Source organism: Mustela nigripes, chromosome 15 (assembly GCF_022355385.1).
Source record: "Mustela nigripes isolate SB6536 chromosome 15, MUSNIG.SB6536, whole genome shotgun sequence".
NCBI lineage: Eukaryota > Metazoa > Chordata > Mammalia > Carnivora > Mustelidae > Mustela > Mustela nigripes.
The window spans coordinates 832260-846427 of NC_081571.1; the positions used below are offsets into that span (position 1 = coordinate 832260).

General features: G+C 36.6%; 1 protein-coding gene across 3 annotated transcripts in view; it reads left to right on the top strand.

Annotated features, from left to right (window-relative positions):
• Positions 1–14168, top strand: part of PARP4 (poly(ADP-ribose) polymerase family member 4) — a 145525-nt gene that overhangs the window by 104725 nt on the left and 26632 nt on the right. For all 3 annotated transcript variants that reach the window (XM_059377996.1, XM_059377997.1, XM_059377998.1), the window contains 2 exons: positions 307–429; positions 11330–12373. In XM_059377996.1, coding sequence (XP_059233979.1) covers positions 307–429; positions 11330–12373 — 1167 coding nt within the window. The remainder of the gene's footprint in view (positions 1–306; positions 430–11329; positions 12374–14168) is intronic.

Consider the following 14168-nt stretch of genomic DNA (forward strand, 5'->3'; position numbering starts at 1 on the left):
AAAAAACAGAAAGGGCTTGAGCTTCCCTCATCCTCTGCGAGGCCTTTTCTTTTTCGTAAGTTTAAGAGGAAAAGACCACAGAAGGCACTTACCACAGCCCCCACACCCAGCTCAAGAAAGAGGAAAGCCACTCAACTGAGCATAATTTTCTTTTTAGACTCTTTCTCCCTCCCTTGTGGCCCAGAACAATCTAATCTGACACCCATACATATTTCAAACTAAGGATTCACCAGGCTTTAGAATGAATAGTAATCATTTAATTTGATAATGTCTGTTTTGTTTTTACCTAATTTTAATTCAATATAGGATGGTAAGGAATTGCCTTCTCCTAATATTCCTAATATTTGGGAACTTATTGCCAAAGAAGATGTTGATTTTTTACCATACATGAGCTGGCAGGAGGAGCAACCAGATACCAGTGTGGCACAGGTAAGTGTTAATTACCAAATCAATTAATATTGTGTTTTCATATTTGTATGATTGTGAGGGGAGCCCTTTGCTTCAAATAGCACACTTATTGCTTGAATTTGCAGGAACTGTTGTCGCCCTCAAAATGGAAAATATTTGCACATTTATAAAAAAGCTGTCATATGACTGAGAGAGTCACCATACATAAATGTAGCTGTAAAATACCAAAGGGGAATAACTGTGATTTTACTTCATTCATAGACAAATAAACTGTCATACAAGAAACTAAAGTCACTTACTCTAAGTAATTAATAGTTCATCATGAAAGTAGTGAGAAAAGTCCTATCTGATCATCTAAATTCACCACTAATAATTCTTAAAGTTTGTAACATGTTATATTGTGGCCTTTGTGACCAGAAATAGAATTGGAAAATGTGATTCACATAGAAACTGAAAGGCATATTCAAAACCAAAGGAACAAAACAGTGCTAATAAAACCCTTAGGTATCTAGGTTAGCAGAATAAAATTGCCAAAATAAAGAAATTTAGATTCTAAGGAAAAATTTTGAGAGGAATTTTGGGAAAATGTAATAATATATGCAACATTTATTTACTTTGATCCACTTTGAAGTTACTGTGTCAATTAAGAATATAAAAACAGGGGCGCCTGGGTGGCTCAGTGGTTAAGCCGCTGCCTTCGGCTCAGGTCATGATCTCGGGGTCCTGGGATCGAGCCCCACATCGGGCTCTCTGCTCAGCAGGGAGCCTGCTTCCTCCTCTCTCTCTGCCTGCCTCTCTGCCTACTTGTGATCTTTGTCTGTCAAATAAATAAATAAAATCTTTAAAAAATATATATATATAAAAACACATTAGATATCCTTTGCTTACTTTGTTCAAAAATCATGATCTGAGATGGTAAATAACAACACAGCAACAACCAAACAAAACCGTAAATGTTTCCTCAAATCCTTCATTCAGAATTTTGTTTTATCTTACAGTTGTCTTTAAAGGAGAGATGGATAATAACTTTTGAAAATCCTGATTTTACTCTTTTTCTGAGTTCACTTCTCTAGTCACGTAGGTCACACTAGAGAGAAGAGAAGTTGTAGCCTCCACAGGACAGATGGGTAGTGGCAGGGCTGGGGAAATGACTGTGTCCCAACTGGCAGATAAAGAGGTAGGCAGCCTTTGGTGCACCTCCCCTATTGTTGCAAGTCCCTCCTCTTTGGGCTAAAGCAAATTCCAGGAGATATAAAGAGCTGAACCTTTACTCTCCCTGCTCATTTTTTACTCTTCCCCTTTTGGGAGTCAACCATTGAAGACTAGGACATTCCAAAACAACTCCTATATGGGTATAATTAAAAAATTATTGCCCATACCCAAAGAAAGGCTCAGAAGAGACGTAAGAGGACATTAAGTTTATACTTCAGGCTGATCCTCACCATAGAGATAGCCTGCAACAATTAAGAAAGGAAAAAGAATAACAAAAATACAACAAACGCTGGGGAAGAAAGAGAATCTCATATCCAAATTTACCACATTTATTAGATTCAGATACTCAGTGTTCATGGGAGAAAAATCACAAAGCATACAAAAAAAAACCCCACAAAAAACAGGAAAGTATGACCTCCTCCAAAATTGAAACAACCGCAAACTGTCCCTGAAAAAGACAAAGTGGCAGATATATTAGACAAAGACTTTAACACAGTGATCTAAAAGGTGCTCAGAGAACTAGAGGAATATGAGGAGAAAGTCAAGAAAATGATGAATGGATGAAATGGAAATATCAGTAAAGAGATAGAAGATTTAAAAAGAAACCAAAAAGAAATTCTGGAGCTGAAATGTACAATACCTGAAATAAAAATTCACTAGAGGGATTCAAAGGCAGATTTGAGCAGGCAGAAGAAAGAAGCAATGAACTTGAACTTTTTCTGCTTCTTCATGTCAGTATTATTATTAAAGTGTCAGTATTACCCAAAGCAATCTATAGATTCAATGCAATCTCTATCAAAAGCTCAGCAATGTTATTGAAGAAATAGAAAAATCGGGCCACCCTGGGTGGCCCGGTCATGAAGTGTCTGCCTTCAGCTCAGGTCGTGGTCCCAGAGTCCTGGAATTGAGCCTCACATCGGGCTCCCTGCTCAGCAGGGAGCCTGCTTCTCCCTCTCCCACTCCCCCTGCTTGTGTTCCCTCTCTTGCTATGTCTTTCTCTGTCAAATAAATAAATAAAATCTTTTTAAATCTTTTTTTTTAAAGATTTTATTTATTTATTTGACAGAGAGTGATCACAAGTAGACAGAGAGGCAGGCAGAGAGAGAGAGGGAAGCAGGCTCCCTGCTGAGCAGAGAGCCCGATGGGGGACTAGATCCCAGGACCCTGAAATCACGACCTGAGCTGAAGGCAGCGGCTTAACCCACTGAGCCACCCAGGCGCACAATAAATAAAATCTTAAAAAAAAAAAAAAAAAAGAAAAAGAAAGAAAAGAAGAAATAGAAAAATCCACCGTGGAATTCATATGGAATCTCAAGATACTCCAAAATAGCCAAAACAATCTTGAAAAAGAACAAAACTGGAGGGCTCACACTTACTGATTTCAAAATTTACTCCAATGATAAGTAATCAAAGCAGTGTGATGCTCATATAAAGGCAGACTTTTATAAACCAATAGAATAGAATAGTGAGTCCAGAAATAAACCCTAGTATATACGGTCAAGTGATTTTTGACAAACGTACCAAGATTATTCATTGGGGAAAGCATAAATGGTGCTGGAAATACTGGAAATCCACATGCAAAAGAATGATGTTGTATCCTTACCTAATATCATATACAGAAATTAACTCAAAATGAATCTATGACCTATATATAAGGCCTTAAACAATATAACTCCTAAAAGAAACATAAGACCAATCTTCACCCTTTAGGTTTAACAGTAATCTGTCAGGATGTGATACCAAAGGCATAAGTAACAAAAGAAAAAAAAAATAAAGGAATCAGACTTCATGAAAATTTAGAAAAATTTTGTACATCAAAAAACACTATCCACAGAATAAAAAGATAACCCACAGAATGGAAGAAAATTTTTGGCAGAGATATACATGATAAGGGATTAATATCCAAAATGTATAGAACTCCTAAAACTCAACAACAACAAAGCAACCCAATTAAAAAATAGGGTAAGGGGGTAGGCTCAATCAGTTGGGCATCTGACTCTTGGTTTTGACTCAGGTCACGATCTCATGTGTTGTGAGATCAAATCCTATGTCAGGCGCCATGCTCAGCAGGGAGTCCACTTGAAGATTCTTTCCCTCTGCCTCTTCCCCACTCTCTCTCTCTTAAATGAATAAATAAATTTTTAAAAACATTTTTAAGGGGCACCTGGGTGCCTCAGTGGGTTAAAGCCTCTGCCTTTGGCTCAGGTCATGATCTCAGGGTCCTGGGATCGAGCCCCATGTCTGGCTCTCTGCTCTGCGGAGAGCCTGTTTCCTCCTCTCTCTCTGCCTGCCCCTCTGTCTACTTGTGATCTCTATCTGTCAAATAAATAAATAAAATCTTTAAAAAAAAACATTTTTAAAAATAGAGCACAGGTCTTGAGTAGACATTTCTACAAAGAAGATATGTGAATGGTCAGTAAGCACAGGAAAAGATGTTCAATAGCAATACTGGTCTTCCTCAAGAAGGAAGAAAATCTCAAATTCACAACCTAAACTTACACCTAAAGAAGCTGGGAAAGGAACAGCAAACAGCCTAAATCCAACAGGAAAAGGAAAATAATAAAGATTAGAGCAGAAATAAATGATATAGAAATTTTAAAAAACCCAAATCAACAAAACTAGGAGTTGGTTCTTTAAAAGAATTAACAATATTGACAAACCCCCAGCCAGACTTACCAAAAAGAAAAGAAAAAGGACCCCAATAAATAAAACCATAAATGAAAAAGACAGATCAGAACCAACATCATAGAAATACAAACAATTATAAGAGAATATTATAAGCAATTATATACCAACATATAAGGCAATCTGGAAGAAATGAATAAATTCCCAGAAACATATAAACTACCAAATCTGAAACAGTAAGAAATAGAAAGTCTGAACAGACCCAAAACAAGAAAAGAAATGGAATTAGGAATCAAAAATCTCCCAACAAACAAGGGTTCAGGGTAAGATGGCTTCCCAGGGGAATTCTACAAAACATTTATTTTTTTAAAAGATTTTATTTATTTATTTATTTATTTATTTATTTGAGGGAGACAGGAAGAGGGAGAGAGCAGCAACCAGAAAGACTCTACCAAAAAATTGCTAGAGCTGATACAGGAATTCAGCAAAGTTGCAAGATATAAAATCAACACACAGAAGTCTGTTGCATTCCTTACACCAATAATGAAGTATCAGAAAGAGAAATCAAGGAATCAGTTCCGTTTACAATTGCATCAAAACCATAAGATATCTTCGGAAAAAACCTAACCAGAGAGGTAGAAGATCTGTACTCTGAAAACTATAGAACATTAATGAGACAAAATGAGGAAAACCCAAAGAAATGGAAAAAACATTCCATGTTCATGGATTGGAAGAACAAATATTGTTAAAATGTCTATACCACCAGGGCGCCTGGGTGGCTCAGTGAGTTAAAGCCTCTGCCTGTGGCTCAGGTCATGATCCTAAGGTCCTGGGATCGAGCCCTGCATCGAGCTCTCTGCTCAGCAGGGAGCCTGCTTCCCCCTCTCTCTCTCTGCCTGCCTCTCTGCCTAATTGTGATTCTGTCAAATAAATAAATAAAATCTTTAAAAAAAAATGTCTATACTACCCAAAGCAATCTGCACATTCAGCGCAATCCCTATCAAACTACCAACCAACAGGAGGTGGATGGAGGGATGAGGTAACTGAATGATGGGCATTAAGGAGGCCCCTTGATGTAGTGAGCACTGGGTATTATATGAAACTGATAAATCACTAAATTAGCTCTGAAACTGATAATACACTATATGTTAATTACATTGAATTAAAAGGGATGCCTGGGTGGCTCTGTCAGTTGAGCGTCCACCTTCAGCTCAGGTCATAATCCCAGGGTCCTGGGATCAAATGCTGCGTCAGGCTCCTGCTCAGTGGGGGATGTGCGTCTTCCTCTCCCTCTCCCCTCCAGTCATGCGCTCTCTCTCTCTCACAAAGTAAATTAATAAAACTTTTTTTAAAAAATCAAATAATAATTTTTAAAAAATTACCACAGCATTTTTCACAGAGCTGGAATAAACAATCCTAAATTTGTATGGAATCAGAAAAGACCCCAAATAGCTGAAGTAATGTTGAAAAAGAAAACCAAAGCTGGAGAAACCACAATTCTGGAGTTCAAGCTGTATTACAAAGCTGTAATCAAGACAGTATGGTACTGGCACAAAAATAGACACATAGATCAATGGAACAGAATAGAGAGCCTAGAAATGTACCTTCAAATCTATGGTCAACAAACCTTTGACAAAGCAGGAAACAATATCCAACTTAAAAAAAAGAAGAAGAAGAAGAAGAAGAAAGAAAGTCTCTTCAACAAATGGTGTTGGGAAAACTGGACAGCCACATGTAGAAGAATGAAACTGGACCACATCTTATACCATACATACAAAAAAAAAAAAATTGAAATGGGTGAAAGATCTAAATGTGAGAAAGGAATCCATCAGAATCCTAGAGGAGAACACAGACAGCAACCTCTTTGACCTCAGGTACAGAAACTTCTTACTAGAGATGTCTCCAGAGACAAGAAAAACAAAAGCAAAAATGAATTATTGGGACTTCATCAAGATAAAAAGCTTTCCTTTTACATAACAAAAGGAAACAATCAACAAATCAGCATTCTTTACTCACAAACAACCTAAATGTCTCTGTAGAAGATCTTAAAGATTCTATGGAAGGACTAGTAGGATTAGTAAGTAAGTGCATTTGACAAGGTTATAGGATGCAAGGTCAATGTAAGAAACCAGGGGCACCTGGAAGGCTCAGTGGGTTGGGCCTCTGCCTTTGGCTGAGGTCATGATCTCAGGGTCCTGGGATTGAGCTCCACATCAGGCTCCTTGCTCAGCCGGGAGCCTCCTTCTCCCTCTCTCTCTGCCTACCTTTCTTCCTACTTGTGATCTCTCGCTCGCTCGCTCTCTGGCAAATAAATAAATAAATAAATAAATAAATCCTTTAAAAAAATGTAAGAAACCAACTTAATTTCTGTATGCTGGCAACAATTAAAAATTGGTATTTAAAAAACAATACCACTTATATTATAATACCATAGAAAATACGAAATATGTAGAATCAAATTTGACAAAATAAGCAGGATCTGTACACTGAAAATTACACAACATTGCTGAGAAAATTGCAATTGAAGAAGACCTAAATAAATGTTCTTGGATTAAATTTGTTTAATCAGATTCTCCTCAGATTAATCTATAGATTAGATTATAGATTCAATCCAACTCAAAGTCCCAGCAAGTTTTTTGTTTAGAAATTGACACACTGATTCTAAATTGTATATGTAATATAAAGCATCTTTGTTAGCCAAAACAACTTTGAAAAAGAAGAAAAGTTTGGAGGTCTTACACTGTCTGATTTTAAGACTTTTTATAAGGCTACAGTAATTAGGAGAGTGTGATATTTGTGTAAAATAGACATCTGCACCATGAGAACACCACTGAAACATGTAACAGTTGGAATGGAGTAGAAAGTCTAGAAATATATCCACATATACAGGGTCAATGGATTTTCTACAGATGTGTCAAGGCAATTCAATGTGGAAAGGATGATCTTTTCAACAAATGCTCTTTTCTGGAGCAATTGGACGGCCATTTGCCAAACAAATAAACAAAAATGAACCTCTGTCCTTAGCTCACACCATGTGCAAAGACTAATTTAGAATATAAGACTTGAATATAACAACTGAAACTAGAATATCTGGAAGAAAATATAGGAGAAATGTTAATGAATTTGGGTTCGACAGAGGTTTTTTAAATTAAAAGAAATTATAAAAAAAAAAATTATGAGGGGCTCTTGCATGGCTCAGGTAATGGTCTCAGGGTCCTGGTATCAAGTCCCGCATCAGGCTCCCTGCTCTGCATTGGAGGGAATCTGCTTCTCTGTCCCACTCCCCCTGCTGGTGCTTATTCTTACTCTCTCTCTCTCTCAAATAAATAAATAAAATCTTTAAAAAAAAAATTGATAAATTGCGGGCACCTGGGTGCCTCAGGTTATGATCCCAGAGTCTTGGGATCAAGCCCTGCATCGTGCTCTCTGCTTACTGGGGAGTCTACTTCCTCCTCCCCCTCTGCCTGCCTCTCTGCCTACTTGTGTTCTCTCTCTCTGTCAAATAAATAAATAAATCTTTTTAAAAAATTGATGAATTGGACTTCATTAATTCCAAAAACTTTTGCTCTTTAGAAGACACCATTAAGCAAATGAATGCACCAGCGACATTTGTGAGAAAATATTCAATATTCAACATATCTGACAAAGTCATCTAAAATATATAAAGCAATCTTACAATTCAGTAATAAGAAAACCCAATAAAATAATGAGCAGATTTGAAAAGACACTTCACCAAAGAAGTTATACAGAAAAGATGCTCAAAATCATCAGTCACATGAGAATATGCAAATTGGAGGCACAGTGAGATACTTTCACATAGCCACTAGAATGGCGTAAAAGGGACTACATGTGAGGATGTGGAACAATGGTTACTCATGCACTGCTGGTAGAAGTGCAAAATGGCACAACAATTTTAGAAACTTTTTGACGGGTTTCTTAAAAAATATACACCTACCATTTGACTCAGCCAAGTGAAATGAAAGTGTATGTTCAAAGATTTCTGCATAAGTACTCATTGTGGCTTTTATGTGTAGTAGCCAGAAGTTGGAAACAACCATCAGGAAATGAATAAGCAAACTGTGATATAGCCCTATGATGGATACATGCAACCTCATGTATCAGGACAGTTATGCTGAGTAGAAGAAGTGAAACACAGAAGAATAGAAATTGTATGATTTCATTGATACAAAATACATGTAAACCAAAATAAAGTTATTGAGATAAATAGTGGTTGCCTGGGAACTGCAAGGGGGGGAATGAGATGGATTACAAAAGGGCACAGGAATATCTTGAGAGTGATGGTTATGTTCATTCTCTTCACTATGATAATGGCTTCATGATGTATGCTTATGTCAGAACTCACCAAATTATATACTTTATTTTTTTAAAGATGTTATTTATTTGACAGACAGGGACAAGTAGGCAGAGCAGCAGGCAGAGGAAGAAGGAGAAGCAGGCTCTCTGCTGAGCAAGACCCCAGGATCATGACCTGAACCAAAGGCAGCTTCTCAGCCAACTGAGCCACCTAGGTGCCCCTTATTATTTTTTTAATTAAACTCTACCCTCAGTGTAGGGATCCAACTCACGACCCTGAGATCAGGAATCACATGCTGTACTGACTAAGCCAACTAGGTACCCCTCAAATTATGCATTTAAAATGTGCAGTTTATTGCACATCAATTATACCTAAGAAAATCTATTCTGAAAATTTTAATTAACTCTAGCCAAACTTCCCTCTTTATAGATTATGTCAAATCACACTCCCATTGGTAGCATGTGAGAGTCTTATTCTGTCCGTCTTTAACCCAGCTTATCATTCAAATGTTTGATCTTTGCAAATTGGGCAGGTGAGAAATGCATTAATGATATTTTAATTTTCATTTCTTTGTGAATGAAGATAGCATGTTTTCATATTCTTAAGAGCTCTAGGTATGTTCTTTTCTATGTGTTATCTATTAATGTTTTTTTACCTTTATTATTGTGATGTTAGTCTTTTTTTTTCTTTTCTTTTCCCTTCTTTTCTTAACAGATTTTATTTATTTGACAGATAGAGAGAGAGAGAGCGCACAAGCAGGGGGAAACGGCAGGCAGAGGGAGAGGGAGAATGAGAGGGAGAAGCAGGCTTCCCTGCAGAGCAAGGAGCCTGATGTGTGGCTCCATCCCAGAACCCTGGGATCATGACCTTAGCCAAAGGCAGTCACTTAAGCAACAACTGAGCCTCCCAGGCACCCTAGTCATTTTCTTATTTATTTCAGGAAAAATGCATATTAGGAAAATAAGCTGTTTTTACTTTGAGCTGCACAGATTTGTATCCCAGTTTGCTATTTGTATTTTGATGTCATTCATCATCTTTTTGTCATGCAGATTTCTTAATTCAGGCAAATTTTTTTATCTTTGGGTTTCTTGTTTTTGTTTTATATTGTTTTATTTTATTATCATTCTTAGAAATATCTTCCCTATCCAGAGGCTATGCTTCCTAAAGGTTTTTTCTTATTTTTTTTAATAGTTTTATGGTTTCTTGTTTACATTTAATTTTTCATCCAATTGGAATCTATCCTGGTATAAGATAGGAAGTATGGAACTAAATTTATTCTTTTCCAGATAGCTACCCACTTTCCCCAACACAGTTATTGGAAAATTCTTTTTCCTCCCATTGACTTAAAATATCATCTTTGTCATCTATTAAATTTCCATGTGTTTAAGGATCTATTACTGGACCATCTATTTTGTTCCACTGATATGTTATTGCAATTTTATAAAATACTTTAATATCTAACAGGTCTAGTCTATCACTATTACTTTCTTTTTCCATTTGTTTATCTAATTAAGAGAAACCCAGAAAAACATTGTTTTTAAATATTATTTTCAAATATGTGTTTTGTAATATGTTCTGCAGTGTAATTATTTAAATGTATACTGGAAATGACTGAGTTGGGAAAGAACTACTCTTTTTTTAAAATAGCTGATTTTTGGGGTGCCTGGGTGGCTCAGTGGGTTAAGCCGCTGCCTTCGGCTCAGGTCATGATCTCAGGATCCTGGGATCGGGTCCCACATCGGGCTCTCTGCTTAGCGGGGAGCCTGCTTCCTCCTCTCTCTCTGCCTGCCTCTCTGCCTACTTGTGATCTCTCTCTGTCAAATAAATAAATAAAATCTTAAAAAAAATTAAAAAAATAAAATAGCTGATTTTTAAAAATAATAATAAAATAAAATACCTGATTTACATTGGTAAAATTATAGACTAATTTTTTTTATATTTTTAAAAGATTTTATTTATTTATTTGACAGAAATCACTAGTAGGCAGAGAGGCAGGCAGAGAGAGAGGGAAGCAGACTCCCTGCTGAGCAGAGAGCCTGACACAGGGCTTGATCCCAGGACACTGAGATCATGACCTGTGCCGAAAGGCAGAGGCTTTAGCCCACTGAGCCACCCAGGCACCCCTAATTATTTTTTTTAAAGATTTTACTTTTAAGCTGTCCCAACATAGAGCTCAGATTTATAACTCTGTGATCAAGAGTCACAGACTCTACCCCCTGAACCAGCCAGGTGCTGTCAGGCTACTTACTTCTAAAATATCTCAAAGACTTATAATTCATATAAAACTGGATTTTATTTACTTGCAATTTTTTAAGATAAAGCTTTTTAAATTTTCTATCAGTTGTCTCATTTCCTTAATATTGCTGTAAAGCAGAATAAAAGACTAGAATAATTTATTTCAAATTATCAGCTTATTTTAGGGCTAATTTACACACTATGATACTGCTAATTATAAAATTTTGGACAAGACACTTCTGTGGCCCTGCGTTTCCTCTTCTATCAAATGAGGGGTATTAGAAGTTTCAACATGCTAAGAACAAAGAGAAACTAAGAACTTTGATGTGTTTATTACTGCTGTTCTCTCCAAATCTCAGATTTGTATCTATATAACAAGGGCATTGTATTTAAATTATCTTGTATATCTCCAATTTTTCAATGCTCTAGGATAAGCAATTTCTTGTCTACTCCGAAGTCAATTCTAGGAAGTATGTTTGATTGTTCATTTTATTTTTTATTTTCCCTTACATTATATTTTTCCCTCTTGGACAGCCTCTTTTAGCATTCTTTGAATGGAATGAAGAACTGCAACAACCACATTTGACTAACAGAAAGTTTAGATCATATCACCTGGAAGATTCTGAAGATTCTGAAGATTTTGAAGATAGTTCCCAACTATCAGAAAAACCTTTAACACTCAATTTTGAGTGTGAAGATGTGGAAAAGCCATTGGATTTAAGTCAGATGGATTCATTTAAACAACCGCTGTGTAGAGATACTCCTATCCCAAAACTGGTTAGTTGCAGCATTTCTGCTGCCCATGGTTCAGCCCTTTTGGGAGATGAGCCCTTTGAAGTTGCTTGTTTCCTCCATCATCCCCACTTACATCCTAAGATATTTGCTAGGAGTCTCAAAGAGTTTGGTCCATCTAAGTATGACCAAGACCTTCAAGCTGACCATTTGAGTGACATTACCCCTGCGTCACATACCCCTTACAGACTGCCTCCCCCACGTCTTAAATCCTTTGGTTTTTGTGCTCGTGAAGGTGTCTCATTTAACACCAGTGATGCTAATCTACCTGAAACTTACCAAGGCCATAAGACCGACAATTCTGCTAACATTTTCTCTGAGTTGGACTCTCCTCCGCAGCCGAATATTGATTTGCCTCCTCGTAGACTTAATTCTGCTGGTCCATCCAGAGGGTTTGCATTTCATTCCCTTTCTTGTTCTCCTCTTTATTTTCAAAATTCTGCAGTTCCTTTCAGCACCAGTTACAAGCCACCAGCAGATCTGTTTGCTAACACTGAACTGGAGGCTTCTTTCTGTACAGCTCTTTCTGCTGGAACTTCATTATCTCCTTCAAGTAATGGAAGTTTTTCTGAAACAGAAAATAATGGAACACCAGAATTTCTGGCAAATTATTTTCTTCAAGAAGTGACAATATCTGAAAAAAAAAAAGAAAAGAAAAAGAAACAAGAAGTGATAATATCTGATATAACAAGAAGTGATTTTATTGCAAGCTTCCAAGCACAAAAAGATGAACAGAGCTGGATGAATATTGTGCCTTGGACTGAGCTCTTCAGTCTACAAACTGAGGTATTAGTCTTATTTTCCCTTAGGTCTATGGTTAATTAGCTTCATAGTTCAGAACAGAGCTACTCAAAGTAGCTGCTCGTTTAAATACTTACCAGTGCATTAGTGAGGAAAGTGACTGGTGGAAGAATGTAAATCAACACACTGCTTCCTTCATTGAGAAAATCTTGCTTTAAAAAAGTCATTGAACAATATAGTGTGCTTGATGATGGTATTTATCTATTTTTAATTGTTAGGCCAAAATGTCATGCAAGTGAATGTTAATATTCCTCAGCTGAAAATTAGCATCCCTGAGTGGGTCATGGGGTAACACCTCAATTTGCTAGGTTCTAGAACAGATAGATGAATTACAATCATGTAAACTTCCCTTGTGAAGTAAAGAACAAGTGTTGTAAGTATACTCTGATTGTTTTAACATATGGTGTTGGGAATATTACTCAACATGTTAGACTGTGTTAGAACTTATTCCGTTTGTGAAGCTAGTAAACACTCAATAAATATAGTTCCTGCACTGGTACTAAGACCCAGTCACACATGTATAATTATGTGTTTTAATGTAAACACATAATTTATTTTAGTAGTTTAGTGAAGCAGAAAAGCAACTTGATTTAGTGTGAGACTAAATTTGAGCCTTAGTCTTACTTCTTTGTGATTTAAGGCAAGTCAAAACCTTTCTGAGTTTTCGTTTCTTCACCCATATACTGGGGGTAATAATGGTGTCTGCCTCTTAGAGTGGCTTTAAGGTTTAAACGAGATAATAACAGCTGTCAGCTTTTTTTTTTTTTTTTTAAACCTGAAAGAACGTACATGAAAACAGTGTTGGAAACAGTATAGCAGATACTGCCATTTATGAGTCCTGGAGCCAGACTGTCGGGGCTTAAATTGTGCTTCTGCTGCTTATTAGCTGTGTGACTTTGAACAAGTTGCTTAACTTCTCTGTGCCTCAGTATTCTCATCTGAAAAGTAGTTCTTATCTGCAAAAGGTATAGTAATAGCCTCCACACGAGTGGCTAAACAGATAAAAATAAAATAAAGTAAAATAACCTGGCACCTAGAACTAGTTCATCACTAGTTAGCATGTGTTAAGTGTTAGCATATGCTAACATGCTGTTATTTTTTTCAAATTATTGCGAGTCTGTGCATCTGCCTATGACCTCACCCTTCTTTCTGCTCCCTGTATTAGTGCCCCTGAGACCTGGAGTTGATCTACTTCAAGTTCAAGATCCCCATGTTCAGGTTTACAACTACCTCATAATATGTAAGAAACATCAGCCCTAAAAGTTAGCTGAGGTGGGCAGAGGACAGTGAGAATAAGTAAGATAGTTTTAAAGTGCATATTCACCATAACAATTTTATATTTAGTTAAAAAAAATGTCATTTTCACACTTCAGACATCATAAAGGCACATTTTTAATGTTGATCAAAAGGAATCATGCTACTTAAAAGTTTGAGAAACATCACAATTACATTTTCAGTGTAATTTTTCTGAAATGCCTGTAGCTTATTGCACTGCCCCAAACTACCTGTTCTGCTGAGGTGCTAGCTCAGCACATCTTCTTTCTCCAATCATGTCACCTTCAATGAAGTCTCACTTTCCCTACAGTCTTTTATTTGCATTTACATATGTCAGCCAAATCCTGTCCTTTTGCACTTGGCATTTTAATTAAAGTTTCCTTACCATGAAAAAGAAAAGTTTGAGAAACATCAGTTCAAAGCATTACTAGAAGAAAAAAATGTGTAACACCATTTTTTAAAATCCTTACACATGAGCAGCTTTCCATACTTTTTTTTTTAAAGA